General features: G+C 34.5%; 1 protein-coding gene across 10 annotated transcripts in view; it reads left to right on the forward strand.

Moving 5' to 3' along the window:
• The first annotated feature begins 1,757 nt into the window (after nucleotides 1–1,757).
• The window catches only part of TNNI3K (TNNI3 interacting kinase), a 285,086-nt gene continuing 259,660 nt past the window's right edge, over nucleotides 1,758–27,183 (forward strand). For 3 of the 10 annotated variants that reach the window (XR_012034825.1, XM_072834076.1, XM_072834074.1), the window contains exons 1-4: nucleotides 1,759–1,955; nucleotides 2,524–2,632; nucleotides 15,502–15,587; nucleotides 18,801–18,898. Coding sequence is in view for 9 of the 10 variants with exons in the window: in XM_072834076.1 (XP_072690177.1) it covers nucleotides 1,916–1,955; nucleotides 2,524–2,632; nucleotides 15,502–15,587; nucleotides 18,801–18,898 (333 nt within the window). In the remaining variant the exon portion in view is untranslated. Of the gene's footprint in view, nucleotides 1,956–2,523; nucleotides 2,633–13,771; nucleotides 13,916–15,501; nucleotides 15,588–18,800; nucleotides 18,899–27,183 lie in introns of those variants that run through there. The other 7 variants (XM_072834068.1, XM_072834069.1, XM_072834073.1 and 4 more) reach the window with 5 other exon arrangements.

A 27,183-nucleotide genomic window follows, 5' to 3' on the forward strand; every position in this document is an offset into this window, starting at 1 on the left:
AATATACTTACTATGAGTTACATATTCCTTAGAGAGGGCTTTTCCCTATGTTATAAATATTCCTTGAAAGTTCAAATGGTCTTGTTAAGGAATTACTATGTTTGGTCTTATTTATTTTATATTTTTCCTTAATTTTTAAAAATTAATAGACTTTCCTGTTAAAAGTTTTAGATTGACAGAAAAATTGAAAAGAAAGTATAGAGAGTTCTCATAGACTCTTTACCCCCCCCCCCCCATTTCCCCTATTATTAGCATCTTAAGTTATTGTGGTATTTCATTACCATTGATGAACCAAAAAATTGATATGATAATATTAACCAAAGTCCAGTTCAATAACATTTAATATTTTAGCAACTGAGATCACCATTTCCTGAATTTTTATGCTGCTATCCTCTTTTTTGTGGGGGGAAGGAGTTGGGGGGTCTTATAAGTGCTAAGAGAAAGCAGGTGCAGCTGGTGTTGTCTGGCCTTCAAACAAGGAAAATGCAAAATGCATGAACCAAGTAACCAGAGACACCCACAGAATGGCAGACAACAAAAGCTACATAGCATATACTGATGAGGAGAGATAAGAAGAGTTTAATCTAGGGGAGGACAGAGATGTCCAGGAAGTCAGTTTATCTACTTCTCTAGCTATATCTGATCAGTATGGAAATCCTCCCTCTGCAGCTGAGATTACCTTTGCTGAGAAAATGGTGTGGGGAGTCCTAAATCTGCCTTAGCATTTACTTCAAAAAGACAAAATTGGTTGAACATTCAACTATAATAAATGTGAAATTCATACCTATTACGTTAAAACGATATCCTCTGGAAGGTGAATTTCAAGATTGAAATCTGTACCTTCTAGGTACAAAAAAGAAATACATAGTTAAAAAGCAGACACTCTTTCTTTCTATGTTCTCCAATTATTCTACATCCTATCTTGAGTTTATTTATATAAATAGAAATATGCACAAGCCAAGAGAAATATCTCCCATGAAGTAAATGGAAGGTGAATGAAAGAGGAATTATGGGAGACTTAACAATAGTAATATCTAGTTTGACCTTCAGAAACATATAGACACAGAATTGATTCCAGACTCCTCCACCTACTAGCAAATCTAGATTTTCTTATACATAATATGGGAATAATGTATACCCTGCAGAATCCTGCAAGATATGAGGTATCAATGACAAAATGTACATAAAGCACTCTGACTAGTATCTATCACACAGGAAGCATTCAATCTCATTATTCATAGTCTTGTTCTTGCATTATTTTATGAATTGCTGTTTATAAAACTCAGTGTCTTAGATTTTTATCTATGGTTCTTATGGTCAACATAATCAACACATGGTAAAATTTAATCATGGTCTATGTTGAGAATTTCTTTTTATAGTTTCATATGTCCAATATAGACAAAACCTATGTTTATTTCTATTACAGCACGTCATAGAATGTGGGTTCCCATTATTTATATAGAGAGATGAATTCTAATCAGTCACTCTTTTCCAACTGGCATTACTTTAACTCAGGGAAAAATAATTAGAAAGAAGCTTTAGAGTTTTTAATAGCTGTTTATGAACCTCAGATGTAACTAAACAATTTTCCAGATTTACCTATTAAAAAAATGGCACATGGAGGTATACGTGGATAGAGAAAATCAATTGATAAAGGAAAATAATCCTATTGAAACATTTACTATTTATTTTGGATACAACTGTTTTAAACAAACTGATTAGTTCCCTTTATGGTTTCAGCCTTGAAAGCACAAACCATTTTGTTCTTCGTCATTGTTGCATGACATTCCATTTGACAGTTGGCTTATTTTTAGCTAGACTATCAAAGTATTTTCAACTGGACTGTCATTGCACTTGAACTTGGAATCTTGTAACCTGAGGAACTGCACTCGGAAAAAGAAGAAACTTCTCACAAATGGGAAATTATAAATCTAGACCAACCCAAACTTGTACTGGTAATTATTCTTATATCCTTAAATGTAGCATGGTTGAATAGTAGTTACAGATAATTAACATTTCATTGGACTCTCTGTTAATTTTTACATGGAGGATATGACTGTTGAGAAGATTATCTGAACTTAAATTATTTTTCTCTGAAGGAGTTTTAGAAAAAATAGAAAATTTCTTACAAAAGCATATTAGTTGTTAGGTGTAATGTTCCTAGGAATACTGATGAATAAAGAAATTTTAGAATTATATCTTAAATATCCAGTATTTGAAACCTAAAAACTTTTGTCTAGAATCTAGAGATTGCTATAATTAAAATGCAATAAAATCAAATGAAATAAGTAAAAAATATTCTGTGTAAATATATTATTCAATATCAAATGGGTTCTTAATTACTACAGTTCAATATGATTGCATTTTAGTTATAAGCATCTGCATTTTAAGCTCACAATCAGTAATTTAAATATTGTAGAATTTAGAATAAGAGACTGAGTTTTAATTACTTGTATGTTATGATCTGTGTCTATATTTGTAAAACACAGCTATGACTCTGTCCCATTTGTTTTTCTTTACTAGATGAATGGAAGAAGAAAGTCAGTGAATCTTATGTTATTATAATAGAAAGATTAGAAGATGACCTGCAGATCGAAGAAAAAGAACTTACAGAACTAAGGCACATATTTAGGTAAAGTTCTCAGAGTTATTATTTTTTTGGTATAAATATCTTTATTAATTATCCTGTTTTTAAATACATCTATATTTAAAAATGCAACCTATATAATCTCAGATATCGCTAGGCATGTTAAGTCCTAAAATATAAGGTTACCCCTTCTTGACCATTCATATAGCCCATAAAATGCAAATATTTTATCTCCTTAAAAAATGATTTGCATGCTCCCATTGCTAAAGTTTTTTTTTTTTTTTTTATAAATTTTTTTTAATTTTTATTTATTTATGATAGTCACAGAGAGAGAGAGAGAGAGGCAGAGACACAGGCAGAGGGAGAAGCAGGCTCCATGCACCGGGAGCCCGATGTGGGATTCGATCCTGGGTCTCCAGAATCGCGCCCTGGGCCAAAGGCAGGCGCCAAACCACAGCGCCACCCAGGGATCCCCCCATTGCTAAAGTTTAAAAAAAGAAAAAAAAAAAAAAAGAGAATCAAATAAGGGCTGACTTTTGAATACAAGCTGTTGCTGGTCTGAATAATCTTCCCTGGAATTAGGTCTTTCTTGTAAGCCACGCCAGCAACAAAAAGCAAGGCTTCTCTTCCCAAATGGTGATAGAATATTGGCCATGTTGTTCTTTTTGAACTACTAGGGTAAGTCCAATTTTAACAACCTTCTGGTCTCTCCACATTTAAAGGCTGCCCATTAATGGAACTGACTATCATTCTGCCCCTGAACAATCATATAACAATGTGTAATACTGGCTTCAAGCTTTCTGTGGGTTTTGTTCATGATATCGAGAGAAAAATAATCTAGCATAGTGTCACAACCTTGGAAGACACAAAATGTTCAGAAAAGAGGGGCAGGACCCTTATATACACAAGCAGTGTTCTGGTGAAATGGAATCTGGCATTGAGAAACTAGTTGCATTTTAGAGGGTCGGCTTAAGTTAGCTGCCTGGCCAAGGAGAAGTTCCATGTAGGCCACTTAGCTATGTTGACTTTTACCTGAGTTATTCATCTAATGTAGTCATGACAAGGAACTCCCTCTATTTTACTTGGAAAACAAATGTGAAGCAGTGGCCAAATGGCATATTTTCCATGAGAAATTTCAGCTACAGTAAATATGCAAAGTTCATATAACTGGCAATTAAAGTTATTCATGTATAATACAGTTTACATGAAATTGTCAGTGGGTTACTAAGGCTTTTTCAAGTGATTAATTTATAATTTGGGAAATAGTTAATTCCCTGTGTTAATTTGGCCCAAAATGATAAATCAGCATTGATACTAGTGATGAGATACCCCGGGCTGACTTTGGCAAGTACTTGACCATGACCAGTTACGGGAAAAACATCTCAAACTCCAGTAGAGATTTGACTGGCACTGGTATAATAGATTTATACATACATATTTATTTTGCTGTAAAAGAGATAAAAATGTAGAACTTAATCATAAGTTCTCTAGCTCTTATTGACTCAGATAAATATGCTGAATAAAATGTGGTTAAACTGAAGAGATTTTCTTCAACTTCATGAATTCAAAACTTCATTTATTAATTTTTTTAATTTAAGACATACTGTGCAAGCATGTCAAGGCTAATTTAAATAGACATATCCCTTTTAAGGATTAAGCTTAACAATGGGATTGAGATGTAAGTTTTTTCTCATACTCCCTCAACAACAGACCATTGTTTTTATAGGTCTTGCTATAGCTGACTTTTCCTACATTTCCACTATCTGAAGAAATCTGACCTCTTTTTTTACTAATTAATATTGGGATGAGAAGCAAGAAATAGTGTCAGGGAGACTATAGTTCAGAATGTATTGTGCCAACTATATTCAAGTTGTTATTCCAGACTCATCATATATAAGACATTGGGTAATTTTCACCATGACTCTGTCTGGTAAATATGAATCCTGACAGATGATAAATTAAGGATTAAAGACATTGTATCTTATCAAGATCATATGATCAGTAAGTGCTGGAACTCTGATTTATGTCAAGGTCAGCCTGACTCCATAGAGAGAAGTCTTCCTACACTTCCTACACACTGTTCCTGTTCCAGAAGTTCATAATCCAGTTTAGGGGAAAGACATATATAAATATCTCACAGAGGACAGTCTACATGTGAGAAATGGAAAGAAAAATAAAATAGTTTAAAAAAAAAAAAGATTTGGAGGGCTTGATTTATTCAGCAATTTTAAGAAGCATTCCACATAAAAGGCATACTTAAGTAAAGATATATAGGCAAGAATGGATGAGTACCATGGAAAGTCTAGAGGAGCCAAGAAAAACTAATGTCTTGATCATTTTATCTAAGTTGAGTAAGAAAGTAATACCAGTCAGTATAACGGTTTATAGTGATACAAGCATAGTTTTATTTTATTTTTTTAAACATTTTTTTAATTTTTTTTATTTATTTATGATAGTCTCACAGAGAGAGAGAGAGAGGCAGAGACACAGGCAGAGGGAGAAGCAGGCTCCATGCACCGGGAGCCCGACGTGGGATTCGATCCCGGGTCTCCAGGATCGCGCCCTGGGACAAAGGCAGGCGCCAAACCGCTGCGCCACCCAGGGATCCCCAAGCATAGTTTTAAACCCAGTTTCTTTTATTTACAAACTATGTATCCTTGGATATATTATTTAATCTCTCCGAGCCTTATTTGCATCTGTAAAATGAAATTAATAATAACAACCTCATGGGATATTTGCAAAATGATGTCAATTAAATGCTAAATAGAGGGCCTAACACACAGTAGGCATGGAATAATTGAAAGTTTCTATTATCGTGATTGGATAAATAAGGGCAGTTAGAAAGACTGAAGACTATTACCTACTGGAAGTAACAAATAGTTTATTAAAAATTAGGAAGCAAGAAAGCTAGGATTAAATGTTTTAATATGAACAGGATGTTTTCAAAAGTAAAAATGTAAAATGTTAGAACAATTCAGGATGATGCCAAAATCTGAAATATATCTTTTAAAGATTGTGATCAAAAGGGATTTGGCTACAGTACTAGAAGGCTCATCAAAATGGATGTCAAATTCCCTAAGAATAGTAGTAGGGCATTTTATGGGGAAGAAGACTGATAGCCTGGCATTGAAGCTGTTAAGGAAGTGACAGAAATGTCCCATTAGCCAAAAGCGATAATAATGAAGCTGAGGAGAGGATTACCGCTAGCCTAGACTCATGTTTCTCCAAGGGCTAGGAACCTTCCACAAGAGAGTAACCAGCAGTGCTTGCTAAAATTTTAGATTCCATGATTCTAGCCCATATCAAATGAATCAGAATCTCTGGAGATGACTTCCAGAACCTGAATTTATAACAAGCTCCTCAGGTAATACTTTTGCATGCTAAAATGATACTTCTGTTAAAGTTTAAAAACTACTTCTGAAAAGATATTCAAGTTGCACTGAAAACTCTGCCTCAGGTGATATTTGTGAAGGGATGAGGAATATGAGAACAGAAAGCAGGCAACTAGTATGGCCTAAAGAGATTCAAGGAGGTAAGCAAACAAACAAACATAAATAGAGTACTCTGTCTCATTCCATCAAGACAGATAGCATCATTGGGAAAGAAAGTCAGTCATGCCCAGGGCAAAGGTCTGAGGGTTTTTCTTTTCTCTAGAATAAAATGATGGATGACAAGGAAAGAAAAGAATGGGGTGCTGAGAATATAAATTGTCTTACTCGTTGACTCATCAAAATTTTAAGGCATTTGAGAATATTAAACATAATGTTGTATGAGATCACATTTGAGAATCTAGAACATTTTGGATGTTAAATAAATGTTAGAATCTTTTTCTCTCTCATCTTTACCCATGCCTAATATAATGCAAGGAATACTTCCGTGATAAACAACTGTGTTATGCCTCATGACACCAGGCTTTCTCTAAACATGTAGACAAGAGGAAAATGATATAAGATGTCCAAAAAGAAGCATTTGACACCAGAGTCACAGGTGGAGGATCACTGGTATAAGCATGGATTTAGCAGATATTTGGAGTTTTTGTTTTTACTTGCCAATAAATTTCTTTATGGGATTCAAGGTAGATTCTAATTCCATTCATTAAAGGATATTTTCACACCATGTGCACATAGGCTTCTGTTGGCTCACACAGATTATCTCCCAGTATAGGCTTCACCCAAATATAGTATACAGCAAGATAGTAATAAATTTTAAAATGATGAGAAAAACTAAACCATTATGTTTCCTAGGCTAATTTATAGCAGCTTTGGGATGAAAGCTTGATAGGTAAAGGAGGATGGAAATGGAGTATTCTCTCATCTTCTACAATAAAGTTGCATTCACTCATAATTTTGGATATGTGTTGAAACAGATGAAAGATAGGAAGAGATGAAGAAAAAAGAAAGTGGAAGAAGGAGAACCAGAAGTGCTACATTGGAATGCCATTGTCTGTATTTCCTCCTTTGTGCTTTCCCTAATTTTTGTTTATCAATATAATAGCTCTTACTACGTGGTGTTATCTTTATCCATTTACAGGTCTGTTTAACCACTAGTATATGTGTTCACTAAAGGCAGCTTCTTTGTCTTATTTAGCTTTATTTATATTTGTGTTTATTTGTAATATTTATTTATATAGCACTTGAAAGGAAGACTAACAACTTAGTGTCTACCATATACTAAGCAGACTACTAGGTACTTTAATACGCATTAGCTTATACAATCCTAACTGTATATGCATAAAGTGCTTTAGCACAGTGATTGGCACATGGTAAACACACACAAAAAATGTTAGTAAAAACTAATCATCATTGTTTATGTTAACAACCTCTGGGGTAGGCATTCATTGCACTTGCCATTTTATACCTAAAGAAAATGAAGCTAGTCAAATTAGTGAACATGGAACATTTCCCAGGATTGATCACATCCTGGGTCACAAATCAGGACTCAACCAGTACAAAAAGATTGAGATCATTCCATGCATATTTTCAGACTACAATGCTATGGAACAAAGTCAACCATAAGAAATTTAGAAGGACCACGAATACATGGAGGTTAAAGAATGTCTTACTAAGGAATGAATGGGTCAACCAGGAAATTAAAGAAGTTTAAAAATACATGGAAGCAAATGAAAATAAAAGCATCAGTTTGAAATCTTTGGGTTGCAGAAAAGGCAGTGCTAAGAAGGAAGTACATAGCAGTAACAGGCCTTCCTCAAGAATCAAGAAAATTCTCAAATACAAAATCTAACTGTACAAATAAAGGAGCTGAAAAAAGAACAAATGAAGACTAAATCCATCAGGAGAAAGGAAATAATAAAGATTAGGGCAGAAATCAATGATACAGAAATCACATAAACAGTAGAACAGATCAACGAATCTAGGAACTGGTTCATTGAAAGAATTAACAAGATTGACAATCCCTACCCAGGCTTACCAAAAGAAAAGAGAAAGGAACCAAATAATTAAAATCATTAATGAGGGATCCCTGGGTGGCGCAGCGGTTTGGCGCCTGCCTTTGGCCCAGGGCGCGATCCTGGAGACCCGGGATCGAATCCCACGTCGGGCTTCCGGTGCATGGAGCCTGCTTCTCCCTCTGCCTGTGTCTCTGCCTCTCTCTCTCTCTCTCACTGTGTGCCTATCATAAATAAATAAAAAAAATTAAAAACAAAAAATAAAATAAAATAAAATCATTAATGAAAGAGAAGAAATCACAATCAACACTGAAGAAATACAAATAATTATAAGAGAAAACTATATGCAAACAAATTAGGCAATCTGGAAGAAATGGATAAATTCCTAGAAACACATATACTACCAAAACAGAAACAGGAAGAAATAGAAAATCTGACCAGACCCACAACCACCAAAGAAATAGAATCGATAATAAAACATCTCCCAAAAAACAAGAGTCCAGGGCCAGATGCCTTCCCAGATGAATTCTAGACATTTAAAGAAGAATTAATACCTATTCTTCTGAAACTGTTCCACAGAATAGAAATGGAAATAAAACTTCCAAATTCATTCTATGAGGTCGACATTACCTTGATTCCAAAATCAGAAAAAGACTCTACTAACAAGAATTATAGAACAATATCCCTGACGAACATAGATGCAAAACTTCTCAACAAGATACTGCTAATTAGACCCAATAGTACACTAAAAGGATTATTCATCATGACCAAGTGGAATTTTTTCCTGGGCTGTGAGAGTGGTTCAACATCCATAAATCAATCAATGTGAAAAGGTACATTAGTAAAATAAAGGATAAGAACCATATGATCTCATAGATGCAGAAAAAGCATTGACAAAAATACCACATCCTTTCTTGATTAAAAAAAACCCAAGAAAATAAGGATAGAGGGAACATACCTCAACATCATAAAGGCCATAAGACCAACTGCTTATACCATCCTTATTGGGAAAGAACTGAGAGCATTTTCCCTAAAGTCAGGAAAACAACAGGTATGTCCATTCCACCGTTGTTCATCATAGGACTGGAAGTCCTTACCTCAGCCATAAGACAACAAAAAATAAATAAAAGGTATTCAAATTAGCAAAGAAGTCAAACTTTCACTCTTTACAGGCAACATGATACTCTATGTGGAAAACCTGAAAGACTCCACCAAAAACTACTAGAACTGCTACAGGCATTCAGCAAAGTTGTAGGATATGAAATCAACACACAGAAGTCTGTTGCATTGCTATACACCAACAATGAAGCAGCAGAAAGGGAAATCAAAGAATCGGTCTCATTTACAATTGCACAAAAAACCATAAGATATCTGAGAATAAACATGATCAAGGAGGTAAAAGATCAGTTTTCTGAGAACTTTCCATGAAAACATGGCAAAACATTCCATTCTCATGGATTGGAAAAACTAACATTCTTAAAATGTCTATACTACCCAAAGCAATCTACATATTTAGTTCAATCCCTATCAAAATAACACCAGCATTTTTCACAGAGCTAGAACAAACATTTCTAAAATTTATATGGAACCAGAAAAGACTCCAAATAACCAAAGTAATGTTGAAAAGGATAATCAAAGCTGTAAGCATCACAATTCTGGACTTCAGATGTATGACACAGTTATAATCATCAAGACAGAATGGTACTGGCACAAAAACAGGCATAGTGATCAATAGAACAGAAGAGAGAACCCAGAAATGGACCTTCAACTCTATGGTCAACTCATCTTTGACAAGGCAGGAAAGAATATCTACTGGAAAAAGGACAGTCTCTTCAGTAAGTGGTGTTTCAGAAAACTGGAGAGCCACATGCAGAAGAATGAAACTGGACCAACCTCTTACACTATGCACAAAGATAAATTCAAAATGGACGAAAAGACTTAAAGGTAAGGCAAGAATCCATCAAAATCCTAGAGGAGAACACGGGCAGCAACCTCTTTGACCTCGGCCACAAGAAGTTCTTCTAGACACATCTGTGAAGGCAAGGGAAACAAAAGCAAAAATGAACTATTGGGACTTCATCAAGATAAAAAAGCTTCTGCACAGCAAAGGAAACAATCAACAAAACTAAAAGGCAACCTACGGAATGGGGGAAGACATTTGCAAATGACATATTGGATAGAAGACTAGTATCTAAAATCTATAAAGAACTTTCAAACTCCACACCCAAAAAGTAAAAAATCTAGTCAGGAAATTGGCAGAAGACACGAACAGACATTTTTCCAAAGAAGACATACAAATGCCTAACAGACACATGAAAAAATGCTCAACATCACTTACCATTAGAAAATACAAAAATCAAAACCACTATAGGATACCACCTCACACATGTCAGAATGGCTAAAATTAACGTGGGGAAAAAAAGGATGTTGGCAAGGATGCAGAGAAAGGGAAACCCTCTTCCACTGTTGGTGGGAATGCAAACTGGGCCAGCTACTCTGGAAAACAGTATGAAGTTTCCTCAAAAAGTTAAAAATAGAGTTACCCTATGACACAGCAATTGCACTACTAGGTATTTACCCAAAGGATACAAAAATAGTGATTCAAAGGGGCACATGCACCCCAATGGATGCATGGATAGCAACACTATCCATAATAGCCAAAATGTGGAAAAAGCCCAGATGCCCAGATGTCCATCCACTGATGAATATATATATATTTTTTTTTCATGGAATATATATGGAATATACATGGAATATGGAATATATATGGAATGTTGCTCAGCCAAAAAAAAGAATGAAAAATTGCCATTTGCAATGATATGGATGGAACCAGAAGGTATTATCTAAGTGAAATAAGTCAGTCAGAGAGAGACAAATGCCAAATGACTTCACTCATTTGAGGAATTTAAGAAACAAAACAGATGAACATAGGGGAAGAGAAGGTAAATAAACTAAGATAAAAACAGAGAGGAAGACAAACAATAAGAAACTCTTAACTATAGAGAACAAACTGAGGATTGCTAGTGGGGATATAGGAAGGGGGATGGAGTAATTGGGTGATGGGCATTCAGGAGGGCACTTGATGTAATGAAAATGGGGTGTTTTATGCAACTGATGAATCACAAAATTGTACTCCTGAAATTAATAATACATTATATGTTAACTAATTTGAAGTTCAATAAAACAAACAAAAACAAACAAACGAAAACAAATTTACAATCAGCCATTTAAAACCTAAATTATCAGTTTGGAAAAGTAGACAATCTATAACAAATCCTTTTCTTCTTGCAACTTTCTTGGTCTTTCCCTAAATTTCAGCACAAGAATTAATCTATAAAATGCATCCACCTTTCAGAATATTTTGGACAGTAGTATGTTATTTTTGGCCAAATGTTCAAATGTTACATTTTAATTAGTTTCCAATTGTGGTCATGTCAGATACTTTCTTGAAAGGGTGAGGTCATGAGAAAGAAGTTTAATTGGATCACAAAACTGCATACTTTCCTGAATAAAAGGTAAAGGCTAAGAAAAGAGTTCATTATGCTACAAGAAAGAAAGTAACCTTTGGGTACAGAACTACCATTTTTAATGATTAAGGACAGAATTTACTGTTAGAAATATATTCATAATAGTGACTTCATTTTAATTAGGAACTTCATCCATACCCTAGCAAGCACTATGAACTCATTAGGATATGTTAAGTTACAATATGGCATGGCAGGTGATGAAAAATGTAAGGGAAAATTAAAAAATAAATTGAGCTTAGGGTATTAGAATACATAAGTGATGTTCAATTGACAGCGAATTTGACATACACAGTTCCTTTAGAAGAGGCAAAAGAAGAGAATATGAAATATCTCTCCTAGGAATGATTGCATTAAAACCTTGAATATTTTAATTACATGTTTCAAAACAGAAACATTTGACTAGAAGTTAATGGGAAGTGAGAATTAGGATTCAAATATAGCCCCAGAGTAACTCTCATTAAAAAAATTACATTCCAGTTATTAAAGTTAAGATAAAAATTGTACTATTAAAATTGCACTTGACTGCCAAATATTGTGGGAGCCTATTTTCAGGTGATTCATTTTGTTGGCATTAATAGAAGTTGCATGAGTTCAAGGAGTATATAATTCAAGAGAAGAACAAAAACAATAGGCAATAGTTTAGTTTTGAGGAAGGAGCTCTTTAGGACTCTATACTGAGTTACGTATGGATGGTCAAGTCTAGTTTAAGATTCAGTGAGCTAAGAATTGATTATTGAACAGAAAGTCACTAATATAATTCATGCTTTCAATTTTACTTTAGTAAACAATAGGTATTCATTTAGGGTTGTTCTTATTTTAGATAAAGCGATACATTTTAGCACCTTGTATTTTCTATTTATTCAGCGTTTACTCTCTTTGCAGAGCTGATTGGGGCATTAGAGACCAGGACCAGGACTAATGCTGAGATCAGTTGCAGAATTCTATCTAGCATGCATTTTCCCAGCACTGATGCACTTAAAGGATCCAGGAATAGTGAGTAGTTCATAGGAAGTAGATGTTGAGAACATGATTATTAAGAACAGAGGTGGAGCATACAGTTGGTGTTTAGTAGATGTGGTGCCAGACTGTTTGAACACATCATCAGCGTTAGATCATGGAATAAGAAAGCAACTGAATATGTCTTCTCATAAAACTTTTCAGTGTAATCTTTTTGTTCCTGTTTGGATTTTCAAGATCTCCTGTTTTCTTCCTCTTTTGTTGTTTTAGTATCTCCAGTGTTGAAAATAACCTTACCATTGATTGACATGATGCCCTGGACTTATATTACAAAATTGTGATTCTAGTAGTTGTCCTGAATCACTGAGAGGTGCTAGGTGTCACAGCAGCCAACTTGGTAATCATTTTTAAGAGCGTATGAAGACAAGGTCAGACATTTTCTAGGAGCCCGAATGAGAGTCACCATGAGCATTAAATACTTATATCTATAGAATTGTCAAAATAAGGAAATTTTACAGGTTGTCAAATGTGAGAGATTGAAGAAGGTCAAACTGAGTTTGAAAACTGTGCTAAAACTCTCCCAAGATTTAGACTGTGCAGGGGAAGTTGTACATTCAGTGACCTTGTTAATAATATGATAATAATAAAATAGCCATTTATTGGTAACATATGTGCTAGGTACTACAGGAAGCCCCAAACTCGTGTATGCTTCACAACAATATAATCTCTACGTATTATTTTAATCATTTTATAACTGAAGAAATTACAGCTTGAAGAGGTTTAACAACTTGTCCAAATTGGAGAGGAGGGGGAAAAAAAGACTACTTAAAAGGTAGAAGCAGGATAGGATTTCAATCCTGGTGCAAATAGCTGTTAAGGATTACCTACACTGCTGAAATGATTCCACTTTTAAAACATCAAAAGATGGCAGGTATTGCTATATAATATTAGAGATACACATTGAAAAACTAATTTTCTCAAGGGTTTATTGCTACAGAGAAGCTCCCAAGCCTCCTCTTTCAGCGTTTGCCATTAAGTTCATTATAGTTAGCTCAAAAGGTACTTCCTTCCCTCTTCTTTTAGGCTGAAGGTTACATATTTCTTTACATTTAACAGAAGCTTCCCTTTCCTTCCCCATGCAATACTTTGTTTTCTGTCTTTTGATCTTATTGTGTGTTTCACTGCTGGGTAATGGAAAGACCAAGAAAGAAAAGGCAATGCAGCTCACAGTTTCCAAATCATTGTCAATCAACATTTTCAAGTGCTAGTCACAATTTTCTTTCCTTTTTTTTTTATATTTTTTTATTTATGGACACTGATTTCCTACAAACCTTAAGAGAAAAATCCCATCTGCCGAGCTTTAAAAGCAGAGTTCAGCTCTTCAGAAAACCTGTACTATTTGAAATCATAACCACAGAGAAGACCTCCGTGAATGCACTTGTAAGTCTGAGCTGCTGAGTGCACTTTGTTTAGTACTACCTATTAAGTTTAATTTCTCCAAGACATCTGTAATACAATTGGCTTTAAGGGTTTAGAAGCCTGGCTCAGGCCAAGGCCACACATTTCCAAGAACCATGTTATTTTGTGAAGTTAATGCACATACCATAAAATAGGTATACCATTTACAATTAGGTTCATTTTCAATAGACGTTTAAAACAGTAGTATTTTCATCAGAATTCTTTTTTTTTACATATTTCATTGAACTAGGGGAAAGTACAGAAAGGAGTGAATTAAACTCTTACCTATTTTTCCCAAAATCCTTGTCTCCTTGCTCTCTTATATTAACATGTGTAAAGATGACTGAGTTATTGTACTTCTACATATAGCATTCCAAAGCAAGTTGAGGTATGTTTCTCAATACGAATAAGCATGTCTGTGGACTTTGCCGCTGAAAAGTTGAAGAGGCAAAGCAAGAAGGTTATGAGGATGGGGAAGTTCTAGAATGTTCTCTGAAAACAAACCACTGGGCTTGCCCTTGCTACTGAAAGCTTTTCATTGAGATCCTTCAATGTCCCTAGATTTAGAGGTTTTCTCATTTTAGTAGCGCCCTGGCAATAGCACCTTTTCTTTTGTATTTTAAATATTCCAATAGCTTTTGAAGTGCTTAACTGGGTGCCATGATGATAATGTCCTGAATTTTAGTACCTTTCAAGTGTAAGTACTTTGCAAATGATATGGAAGGCTCACTCCCAAAGACTATGATATCTCACTAAAGCTGCTGGAGATTTAAATAGGCAGGAAGCAGCATGAAATTGACCTGGGAGGCCAAGGATATGATCTCATTTCTACTGAAAAATGCCCTGGGAGTACGAAGGACTTCAAGAGGTCACGAATTTCAGCTTGACATTCCTTTTCCAGGGCTACCTGTGGCTCTCTGGGGCCCTCCTGGGGCAATGGTCTTTGTTCAGACAAAGTCAAGGATTTTACTAATTGAATCACTAACACTCCTCCCCTCCAGGGATTGTATCATAGTACCTGATCAGAGTTTAGACCTTCTTTATCTGTGAAATCTGACCCTGTCAGAGTACAAGGAAACTTTGCTTCAGGCAGAATTTGTAAAACATCGGGATTATATTCCTCTCTTCAATATCTCATCAAATTCTACGTTTTTGTTTTTTTTTTTTTTTTCCTTTTTGGAGAGATTTCTTGAATTTCTCCATAAATGTGCGGTGAAATTCTGAATGTGAATGAGTTTACTTTCAAATGTCTGTTTTCTGTTTCTATTATACATAAGTTTTTTAATTCATAAAGTTGCCTTGGAAAGTTTGAATTATACGTAGAACACAAAACTGCACAACAGTCGTTAATTTAAACTTAGTCTCTCAAACTTTCAAATTACTTTCTCTGGACTTAAATTATTCTTCATATGGATACATTTTCAAAATTCTTTTTCTAGGTACATCAAAACCCTAGAAAAGATATATTTCTGAATTTATAATAACATGATTCCCTTTTATAGTTTTTGAAGTGAAAATTAATAAACTAAAAGGTGAAATTTTTGATCATATGAAAAAATTTTTTTCAGCTCTGATGATGCCTTCAGTAAAGTCAACTTAAATTACCGCACAGAAAATGGGCTGTCTCTACTTCATCTATGTTGCATATGTGGAGGTGAGTGCTTGAAACTCAATACTTTATAAACTAGTTATATGTCTATGTGATCAATTATTTTAGTTGCTGAATAGTCCAAAGGACAATTCTATTCATGCTCAATTTTCTTTTTTGCTTTATCCCTAAAACCCTGAAAACCTTCAGTTGAAGCAGTAACTACCAGGCAGATGTTCCAATTGATTTAGCTCTGATTTTAGGTTGCATTGTGTTCCTACGCTGAACCACGTCACTTAATTTGCTTGGGAAAAAAAAAATCATTTTTCAGTATTGGCCATGCCAGTCAGAGATTAGGTTAAATTCAGAAGCACTTAAAGCATTCCCTAAAATAACACATTGCAATTGCTTTACAATCTGTAGTAAAATATGTGTAAGGTAAGATAAATGCCAAAGATGAAAATCTCAAAGTGAAGATTGATCAAAAGGAAGAGTTAGAGTTTGATTTGGCTCACATTCTGTTTTATTTTGTTCCTTAATGAATCCCAAGTACGGGCATATGTCAATTTATTAAATAACAAATGATTAATATTAACTTTGTTAATACCAACTACTATTCATTGAACTCAGGTTTTTAAAGAATACCCTAATGCAGAAATACTGACTCTAATCATATTTCTTAACCATTCCTCCCAAACTAAGCAGGCTCTGCTTAACAGGTCTTCCTCCCAAATTTAAACATGCTTTCTCAACCTTAGTCATTTCTTCCAGATTTCTTTAATCTAAATAAGCTCTATTGCTAATAATGTTCTGAGACATCCTGTACAACTAGATTTCTATCTAAGCTTTTTCACTAATAGCTTTTTTTTTTACTTTTTTTAATTTAAATTCAATTTGCTAACATATAATACTCAGTGCTTATCCCATCAAGTGCTCCCCAGTGCCCGTCACCCAGTCACCCCATCCTCCAACTCACCTCCCTTTCCACAATCCTTTGCTTGTTTCCCAGAGTTAGGAGTCTCTCATGGTTTATCTCCCTCTCTAATTTTTCCCACTCAGTTTCCCTCCTTTCCCTTATAATCCCTTTCACTATTTCTTATATTCCCCGTATGAGTGAAACCATATGATGATTGTCCTTCTCTGATTGACTTACTTCACTCAGCATAATACCCTCCAGTTCCATCCATGTTGAAGCAAATGGTAGGTATTCGTCCTTTCTGATTCTGAGTAATATTCCAGTGCATATATAGACCACATCTTTGTTATCCAGTCATCTGTGGAAGGACATCATGGCTCCTTCCACAGTTTGGCTATTGTAGACATTGCTGCTATGAACACTGGGGTGCAGATATCCTGGCGTTTCACTACATCAATACCTTTGGGAGAAATACCCAGTAGTGCAATTGCGGGGTCATAGGGTATCTCTGTGTTTAACTTCCTGAGGAACCTGCACACTGTTCTCCAGAGTGGCTGTACCAGTTCACATTCCCACCAACAGTGCAAGAGGTTCTCCTTTCTCCACATCCTCCCCAACATTTGTTGTTTCCTGTCTCGTTAATTTTCCCCATTCTCACTGATATGAGGTGGTATCTCATTGTGATTTTGATTTGTATTTCCCTGATGGCAAGTGATGTGGAGCATTTTCTCATGTGCTTGTTGGCCATGTCTATGTTTTCTTTGGAGAAATTTCTGTTCATGTCTCCTCATTTCATGACTGGATTGTTTGTTTCTTAGATGTTGAGTTTGATAAGTTCTTTATAGATCTTGGAAACTAGCCCTTTATCTGATATGTCATTTGCAAGTATCTTCTCCCACTCTGTAGGTTGTCTTTTAGTTTTGTTGTTTCCTTCACTGTGAAGAAGTTTTTATCTTAATGAAGTACCAATAGTTCATTTTTGCTTTTGTTTCCCTTGCCTTCATAGATGTATCTTGCAAGAAGTTGCTGTGGCCAAGTTCAAAAAGGGTGTTGCCTGTGTTCTTCTCTAGGATTTTGATGATTCTTGTCTCATGTTTAGATCTTTCAACCATTTTGAGTTTATCTTTGTGTCTGGTGTAAGAGATTGGTCTAGTTTCATTCTTCTGCACGTGGCTGTCCAATTTTCCCAGCACCACTTATCAAAGAGACTACCCTGTTTCCAGTGGATATCCTTTCCTTATTTGTCAAAGATGCATTGGCCATTGAGTTGAGGGTCCATTTCTGGGTTCTCTCTTCTGTTCCATTGATCTATGTGTCTGTGTTTGTGCTAGTACAACACTGTCTTGATGATCACAGCTTTGTAATACAGCTTGAAGTCAGGCATTGTGATGTCCCTGGCATTGGTTTTCTTTTTTCAACACTCCTCTAGCTATTTGGGGTCTTTTCTGATTCCACACAAATCTTAAGATGATTTGTTCCAACTCTCTGAAGAAAGTCCATGGTATTTTCATAGGGATTGCATTGAATGTGTAAATTGCCCTTATAGCATAGAAATTATAGCATAGACATTTCACAATATTTATTCTTCCAAGGCTGCATGGCTCACCTCCCCACGGTTTCCTGGTTGCCCCACTTGCTGGGGCTCTCCTCCCCCATCTTTGTTCTTCTCCCTACCTCCACAGGAGCAATCACTTTTCTCTCTGTAGCCTTCCAGTCCTTCTCTCTTTACATCTCAGATCGAAGTCTTGGGTGTTCAGGGTGTTCTGAAAGCAATCTAGGTACGTCTGTGGGACCTGGTGAATTGAGGATCCCTGCACTTCCTCCACCTTGCCTCCTCTCTTTACTAACAGCTTATTAAAATGACTGTTTTTATATTTTAAAATCAACTGATGATGAGAATACTACAGAAAAAATGTAACACAAGTGCATTAAAATAATGCAGCATTGATACAAAGTTCTGTAAGTGAAATAGAAATGTTCACGAATAAGGAAGGCTATCAGTTAATAGAAAACTTTAGAAATGGCCTGCAGACTAGCAGTCTGATATTTTTAAATATTTTATTTATTTGAGAGAGAGAGCACGAACATGAGCGAATTGAAGGGGGCTGGTCAGGAGAGGGACATACAGACTCCACCCTGAGCAGAGAGCCCAAGGCAGGCGATCCCAGAACCCTGAGAACATGACCTGAGCCAAAATCAAGAGTCAGACGTTGAACCCAACCATTCAACCACCTGAACCAGCCAGTGCCACGGGGCTGACATTTTCATACATCAGTGTGAGTTTATCATTAAGTCAAAGAAAGATTTCAAAGACTTGGTCTACCCCCACAACCATTCAGCCTTCTTTCACTTTTCTCTTTCAGGCAACAAGTCACATGTTAGAACCCTTATGTTAAAAGGACTTCGCCCATCTCGACTGACAAGAAATGGATTTACAGCCTTGCACCTGGCAGTCTACAAGGTATGATATTTTTGTTCCCATAATATTGTATTACGACTAAGGATGATGTGTGTCTTTAGACTGCTGCTGCCCTTCTTCTTCTCTTCCTCTTCCTCCTCTTCTTTTCTTTCTTTTCTTTTTTCATGGCAAATTGATAATCATGAAAAACATTCAGAGTGATCAGAGCATTATATTACTGGATGAAGTCCTTTCTCTATATTGAGTTGGTTTCATCTATAAACCAGACACATGCTCTTTCTGATGCTTTCCATGTTCAACTCATTTAAGTCTCACAAGAAATCGGTAAATGAATATTGTTTTTATCCCTAGATTACATAGTTAGTCAACACGTTAGCCAGGATTTAAGACCTGGCCATCTGGTCCCCTTGCTAGAGCTTCTCACCAGGAAACCAAGCTGCCTCTGTGCAGAAGAGGATGACAGCGAAAGAAGGGCATTGAAGCTACATTTCTTTTTCTGCACATTTTCCTTAATTGACAATCTTTCTAGAGGCACATAGGTGGCTCAGTTGTTAAGTATCTGACTCTTGGTTTTGGCTCAGGTCATAATCCCAGGATCAAGAGATCCAGCCCCATGTGGGGCTCTGAACTGGGTGTGAAACCTGCTTAATATTCTCTCTCTCTCAATCTCTCTCTCTCTCTCTCTCTGCCCCTTCTGCCACCACCACCCAGTTGTGGGCACTCATGTATCTCTCTCTCTCTTAAATAAATAAATAAAATTTTTAAAAAAATCTGTAGAGTTCCCTATAGTATCCTTTTTAGTTCTCCTACTTTTGCTTCAGCTTATTTCCTTGCAACAGTTCCTGTTTCCCAACTAATCTCAGTACCTCATCAGAAAGTAAATATAAAAGTGGATTGGAAAAACTGGGATACTCAGTATTGGGATAGATCCCTGAGATTGTCATAAATAAAAGTTATAGAATACCATAAAATATAAATTGTTCATGCCCTGAGTATAATAAGTTTTTATTTACTCTGGACTTAGTTAAGTATTACACTAAATTTTGTATACATTATTTCTTCAACTATTAATGTAACTTGTTGAGATGCATAATAGGGTTTATTTTATAGAAAAGGAAACTGAAGGTTAAAGTTAGAATCTAGTAAATGCCAAAATAATGATTGGAATCAAGAGCAATTGGCTCACACTCTCAGACTCTCATTGTTATATTGCACATTTTGTTCTTTCTCAATTTCATGTGAATTTGTAAAAGGATTTTCTTTCAGTTTTGTATGTGCAGGTGTTGGAGGGGGCAGCTGTTGCTCCTATCAGGATCACTTTGTACTACGTTCCCTCCCCCAACCTTTAGAGTTTATCACTGTGAGAGAAGACAGCCATGTTTTCCCCATGATCCAGCTTCACATATTCCTGTACTTCATTCATAGTGCAAATGCTCTAATACTCATCCTTTTTTGCACCCGTCAATGCCTAGTCAACTTTTTTTTTTTTTTTCTGGAAGAAAGTGTCAGTTATGTGCTAAATTGCTTTTAATACCTCCTAATCATCCTGTGAAATATGAATTGAGGCTGAGTTCAGCATGTGTTCTGATGCTGGCTTTCCTGTTAAATAGTAGGAGGTGAAAGTAGAAGAGCTCTCCAAGGAATAGGAAGCCAGTAATGCATCGTTAAGGCAGTATGCGGAACCATGAATTCTGAGTCTGTCTGGGAGATTCCTTTCTATATTAGTTTGTTTTCCTAACACTTAGTATGACACAACCACAGAAATGCATTCTGAATGATTTAGTGCTACAATCTTTACAGAATTTGTTATGCTTCTGTTTATGAAAATTAAATTTCCGTGTTTAGAATTCCCTTTGCTCTATTTCTTCTGTTTTCATATATTTTACAGAAGGATATACGGACTAGCTTTTTTTGTAGCAAGTTGAAACAAATTTAGAATCTTAGGACATAAAGTAGGCAAAAATTTTGAAAAGGCCATAATAGACGGCATGATTACTCTACTTATTCCTTAACAAAGGCAAAAACAGATTAAATTGACAATTTCCTTTAAAACACAGAAACAGGGATCCCTGGGTGGCACAGCGGTTTGGTGCCTGCCTTTGGCCCAGGGCGCGATCCTGGAGACCCAGGATCGAATCCCACGTCGGGCTCCCGGTGCATGGAGCCTGCTTCTCCCTCTGCCTGTGTCTCTGCCTCTCTCTCTGTGTGTGTGTGACTATCATAAATAAAAAAAAAAAAAAAAAAAAAAAAAAAAAAACTTAAAAAAAAAAAAAAACACAGAAACTATATAAGGCAGCCATTTCTACTACCATTGCATTAAATCTAGTTCTAATTATCCATTCCTTGACCTGCTTAAGAATAAGAAAATTCACTTTACATAATCACAATACATGATCAAAATCGGAAAATTTAAGATTGATGCAATACTAGTTTCTAAATCTTAGTCCAAATTCAAATTTGATTACTTATCATATTAGTGTCATTTATAAAAATCTGTTCATTTTTTTCTTATTTAGGATTGATTCCAGGATCATTCATTTTTAGTTTTCTTATTTCTGAATCTCCTTTTATCTGAAAGAAATTTCCTTGCCTTTATTTCCTTTCCTTTCCTTTCCTTTCCTTTCCTTTCCTTTCCTTTCCTTTCCTTTCCTTTCCTTTCCTTTCCTTTCCTATCCTATCCTATCCTATCCTATCCTATCCTATCCTATTTTAATATTTTGGCACACACAGAACAGTTGCTTACATACATTTAGTTGGATTTTTATAAATATTGCAAGTGAAATTTATTTTTTCTTACCACTCACAAAATGAATAATTTGATTTTCACATCTTTTTATTGGTCACATCAGCAGCATTTTAAATGATATACCCTGGCATGCTGGGTCCACCTCAGGGCTGGGTAATTTTTACCAACAGGGCAACTCTGCTTTCATTATTAAATGGAACAAGTGTTTCGTTTTTTTTTTTAATTCCATGTAGAAGACAGCACTCCTCTTATTTGTTTTGTTTGTTTTTGCTTTGTTTTTGTTTAGTTTTTTTTTTTTTTTATAAGGGCTAGATTTATTGAGGTATAATTTAGGCACAGGAAAATTCACAATTTTAAGTGGACAATTTGAAGACTTTTAAAAACATATACAGTCATGTACTAATCATCAGTCATGGTGTAGTACTTTTCTATCATATAAAAAAGTTCCCCCCGTACCCTTTATAGTCAGTTCCCTCCTCTATCCCCATGGCTTCTGGAAACCACCATGTGTTTTCTATCAGTATAATTTTTCCCTTTCTAGAATTTTACATAAATGCACTCCACTCAATATGTTTTCTTTTGTGTGTTCAGTAATTCATTTCTTTTATTGTAGAGCTGTATTTCTTTCTATGGCTATACTACCACTTGTTTAACAATTGACCTGTTATGGACATTTTGGTTGTTTCCAGTTTTTGACTATTATAAATTAAGCTATTAACATACATGCAAAGATCTTTGTTTGAACATGTGTTTTTATTTCTCTTGGGCAATGCATAGGAATGGAATTGAAGGGTCATATCATAAAGTGTATATTTTACAAGATAATGTAAAATCCTTTACCAAATTGACTATGTCATCTTCCATTTCCATCAACAATGTCTGCAATTCTAGTGGATATATTACACTCTTGCCAACACTTGTCAATATTTATTTTTAGCCTTTCTGTGGGATGTATATTAATATTTATGATTAATTTACATTTCACTAGTAACTAATGAGGTTAAATAGATTTTCATGTGCTTATTTGTCACATTTTTTTCCCCTGTAATGTCTGTTTAAATCTTTATCCCATTTTTAAGTTTTATTTATCGTTTTCTTGAATTGTAAGTAAGAAGAGATCTTTATATATTTTGGATATGGGTCTTTTTGGATATATATTTTGCAAAATTTTCCCCAGTTTGTGGCTTGCCTTATCATTTTCTTGTAGCAAAAATTGTATGCATTATTTCTTAACTGATTACTCTAGTGATTACACTACAGATCTTCAATAAATGCATGCACTGTCTCTTAATATTGGCCTGCTTCACTTTAAATGTAAGAACCTTCCATAGTATAGTTCCACTTTATATTCATCCTTTATACTATTGTTGCCAAATACTATATATATATGCATATATATATACACACACACACACACACATATATATATATATATATATATATATATATATATATATATACACATATGTTATAAACTCCAATATATTGTTAGGATTTTTGTGATAAACCCTTCATGTCTTTTAAAGAAGATGAGAGAAAATATCTTTAGTTTTTAGCAGATTGGTTGTAACAATCCCGTGTATGATTTTCTGTGTCAATGCTTTTTAGAGTTCATTGAGCTTAAGTTCATAAGTATATGCTTTCATCAAATTCAGAAATTTTGATCATTATTTTTTCAAATATGTATATTAGAATGTTTGGTAATCTTCCACAGGTTACTGAGTCTCCATTTTCTTTTATCTTCTTTCTCTCTGTTCTTAAAATTTAATTATTTCTAATGACTTGAATTCAAGTTCAAAAACTATTTCTCTGCCATATCCCATCTGATGCTAATCTGCTAAGAATTATTAATTTAAGATACTGTGCTTTTCAGTAGGATTTCCCTTGATGTTAAAATATAATTTCAATTTCTTTTATAATTACTCATCTGTTCCTTTATTTTTCCATATTTTCCTGTAAATCTTGAAGCTATCATTACTGACTGCTTCAAATAGCGTACCCTCAAATGAGAGATTTTTAGAAATGCAGAACCTCACCCCTAATAAACCAGAATGTGGTTTTGTTTTTTGTTTTGTTTTGTTTTTAATCCCAGCTGACAGGTTTACAGACTAAAGTTTGAAAACACTCTTCTAGATTACTTCATTCTTTAGGACAAGCATTTTTTATATTCCAGTGTTTTTATTTTTATTATTTCTTCTGCTTAAATATATTTTTATTTATTTTCCTGATAGGAGATTATTACTTATAAAACAAAGATAAATTGATCTTGAGTTTTCTTGGACTCTCAAGCATATTTTATTGTACTTTCTTTTGTGTTTCAATTACAAATTCACTTTTTTTATATTATAGCACTTAGAAGTATTTATTTGGATATTTCAGATGTTGGTCTGTGAACTTTTAGCATTGAGAGTCTTTTTCTTTAATTCCTCAGTGTATAAGGACTTATAAAAGACCCTTGATAAATATTCTTGGTAAATTAATGAGTATCCAAACAGCACAAACAATACTTGATATTGATAGATATAATGTACCTCAATAAAAATTGTCAGCTTCGAAGCCTATCTCAGTTTGAGACTTCGCATCTGTAAACAAATTATTCAGTTTCTGAAATGGAGGAAATAGAATTACCTATTTCATTGGATGGTTTATAGTTTTAAAAAGGACAAACCATGTGCAGCAGTTAGCTATTAGTAATTACTCAATAAAAGTTAACTATCATATTGAACTTTTATTTCAAACAAACATTTACTGAAGACCTAATGTTCAACCATTTTTTAAAAAATAGTATGTATGTTTGTGTGTATGCATGTATTTATTCATTTATTTACTTATTTATTTGAGAGAGAGAGAGTACAAGCATGTACCAGCCCACAAGCAGGGGAAGGGGCCCAGGGAAAGGGACAGGAAGAGAATCAGAATTCCAAGCTGACTCCTACCTGAGCACATAGCCCAACATGGGCCTCATCCCACAATCCTAAGATCATGATCTGGGCCAAAACCAAGAGTTGGAAGCTTAACTGACTGAACCATCTAGGTGCTCCTCGTGTTCAGCCATTTTATACAGAAAAACAGACAAAAAAGATTGTCTTCTGGATTATTACATTCTAAAGAAATGAGAATATGTAATCCTAACAACATCAAAGTAGTGAAGTCTATTCTTAGATTAATGGATTCCAATTTTTTATCATATGTCATATAAAATTTGCATCCCAAATACATATATTTGTTCATAAATTATAATTATGAACACAATCATCAATAAATAGGTGTGGGCAAAAATATACTTTGGCAGACAGAGTTAAAATTTATGAGTATAGATCCATATTTCATATATCATTTTTGATAATATCAAAATTTTTTAACAAAAAATATTTTGACGAATTTGTTTTCAATTATGATTAGATTGTCATTAATTTTACCTGAAAGGTTGACTTACCAAAAGCTCAGATTACTAGAAAGAAAATTGCCAGCATGACAACTCTGCTATTTTCCTTCCTTTCTTCTTGTAATAAACATTTCCTCTGTGATTTTTTTCCACAGGAATCTTTTCAAGATAATCTGGCAATTTTTTAAAGATAAATTCATTTTAAATTAGATATTAAAATCTACAAATCCACTAAGTTTAGCTCACATTAGCTATAATGTGTCCTTATGTACTAAACACTAAAAAAGAAAAGTGAGAAGCAATTCTCAACTTCTCTCCATTTGGAATTACAATATTTATTTGTTATACTTTGGTTATTAAATGTATACATAACTAACATTAACTGAGACCACCACTATAAATTTTCATGTTAAATCTTAGTAAAATTTAATTCTTTTTTAATAAATACAGATAAATAGAATTTCTGATATTTCTGTTTTGCACCTTAACTAATTTTCTTACAAGATACCTGTCATATTTGCACTCCACTCTGAGGCATACTTCTTTTAATAGTATCTAAATTCTTCTCCTAAAATGAAACATAAGACTTTGGGGAAAAAATTGAGATTTCCATGGTTTCAAAAATCTTAAATAAGAATGGTAATGAACAAAAACATATCTGTCTGATTAACCTTACATATACTCTTCCTTCAATACATAAGCAACCACTTGAAATTTCTCAGTGAATGAAAAATAGCATTTGATTAGTTAACTTTTTTTAAGCAATTAATATGATAAAAACGGGTGTTGAATGGTCGTTTATTCTATCCTACAGCCTTCTAGCAGGATCTCATTCCAGTCATTCAGAAGTCCTTTAAATATTTTTTAAAAAGGGAATGGGCATGGAAGGCGGTAAAAATTTAATTTAACCTATATATTTTGGCTCAGTAGACCTAGGTTCTTATTACCACACGACCCTGCCTAACAAAAAGCTCTGTATTCTATTTAGGGTGATCCATAGCCTGGAAACTGTTATATGTTTTTTTTTTTTTTTCTGATTTTTTTTTCCTTTCTTAACACATGTATTTGATTGCAAAATTGGTACTTTTTTCAACCGACCTAAAAACCAGGTTATAAAGCATGTGTTTCATAGTTTCTGAATCCTTTTTTTTTTTTTTTTTTTTTAGTTTCTGAATCCTTTACTTACATAGATTTTCTCTGCCTCAGCACTACTGATATTTTGAATTGTATTACCCCTTATTATGGGAGCTGTCCTGTGCATTGTAAAATATTTAGCAGCATTCCTGGCCTCTAGTCTCTAGATGCTGATAGCTACTTCCCCCATCCCCAGTGTGACACCAAAAATGTCTGCAAACATTGCCTCTTGGGGATAAAATCACCCTCCACTGAAAACCATTAATTTAGAGGGCAAAGTTAATTGATATTTTTAAAATCTAAGTTACCTTTTTATTTATTTTTATTTATTTATTTTTATTTATTTATGATAGTCACAGAGAGAGAGAGAGAGAGGCAGAGACACAGGCAGAGGGAGAAGCAGGCTCCATGCACCGGGAGCCCGACGTGGGATTCGATCCCGGGTCTCCAGGATCGCACCCTGGGCCAAAGGCAGGCGCCAAACAGCTGCGCCACCCAGGGATCCCCCTAAGTTGCCTTTTTATTTGAATAAATAAAGTTTCCTGATTAACGAGAGCATTTTCTCCAAATGGATATTTGTCAAGATAATAACAAATGCTTAGAAAAAGAAACAAAATTCACACATGCAAAAAAAGAATCTTATTTTTTGCATACTTAACTAAATCTTCCAGGTAATTGCAACTTTTAAAGACTGCTTAAAGTCTTTAATTTAAGGAACCAGAAATCATTTATACCCACCAATTAGAACAAATATTAAGATTTCTTTTTTATATTTATATTTCTTCTTAGTAACCCAATATTTCATAATCTGTAAATTAACATGTTCTCAGTAAAAAGTTGATAAGATGTGAACTTAAGACACTAACTTACCCTTCAATTTTTATATTAGCACTGGTTTTTGGATATCCCTCTCTGACCCCTCCCAAGTCTGGATTAGGTGCCCCTCCAATGTACTGTCATAAATACCTTGTACACTTTATCATACTATGCTTCTCTTTCATTACTTGGTTACTTCTCTACATCTTCCTCTAAATTAAGAATCACAATCCTACATACTTGTAG

Source organism: Canis lupus, chromosome 8, assembly GCF_048164855.1.
Source record: "Canis lupus baileyi chromosome 8, mCanLup2.hap1, whole genome shotgun sequence".
NCBI classification, from domain to species: Eukaryota; Metazoa; Chordata; class Mammalia; order Carnivora; family Canidae; genus Canis; species Canis lupus.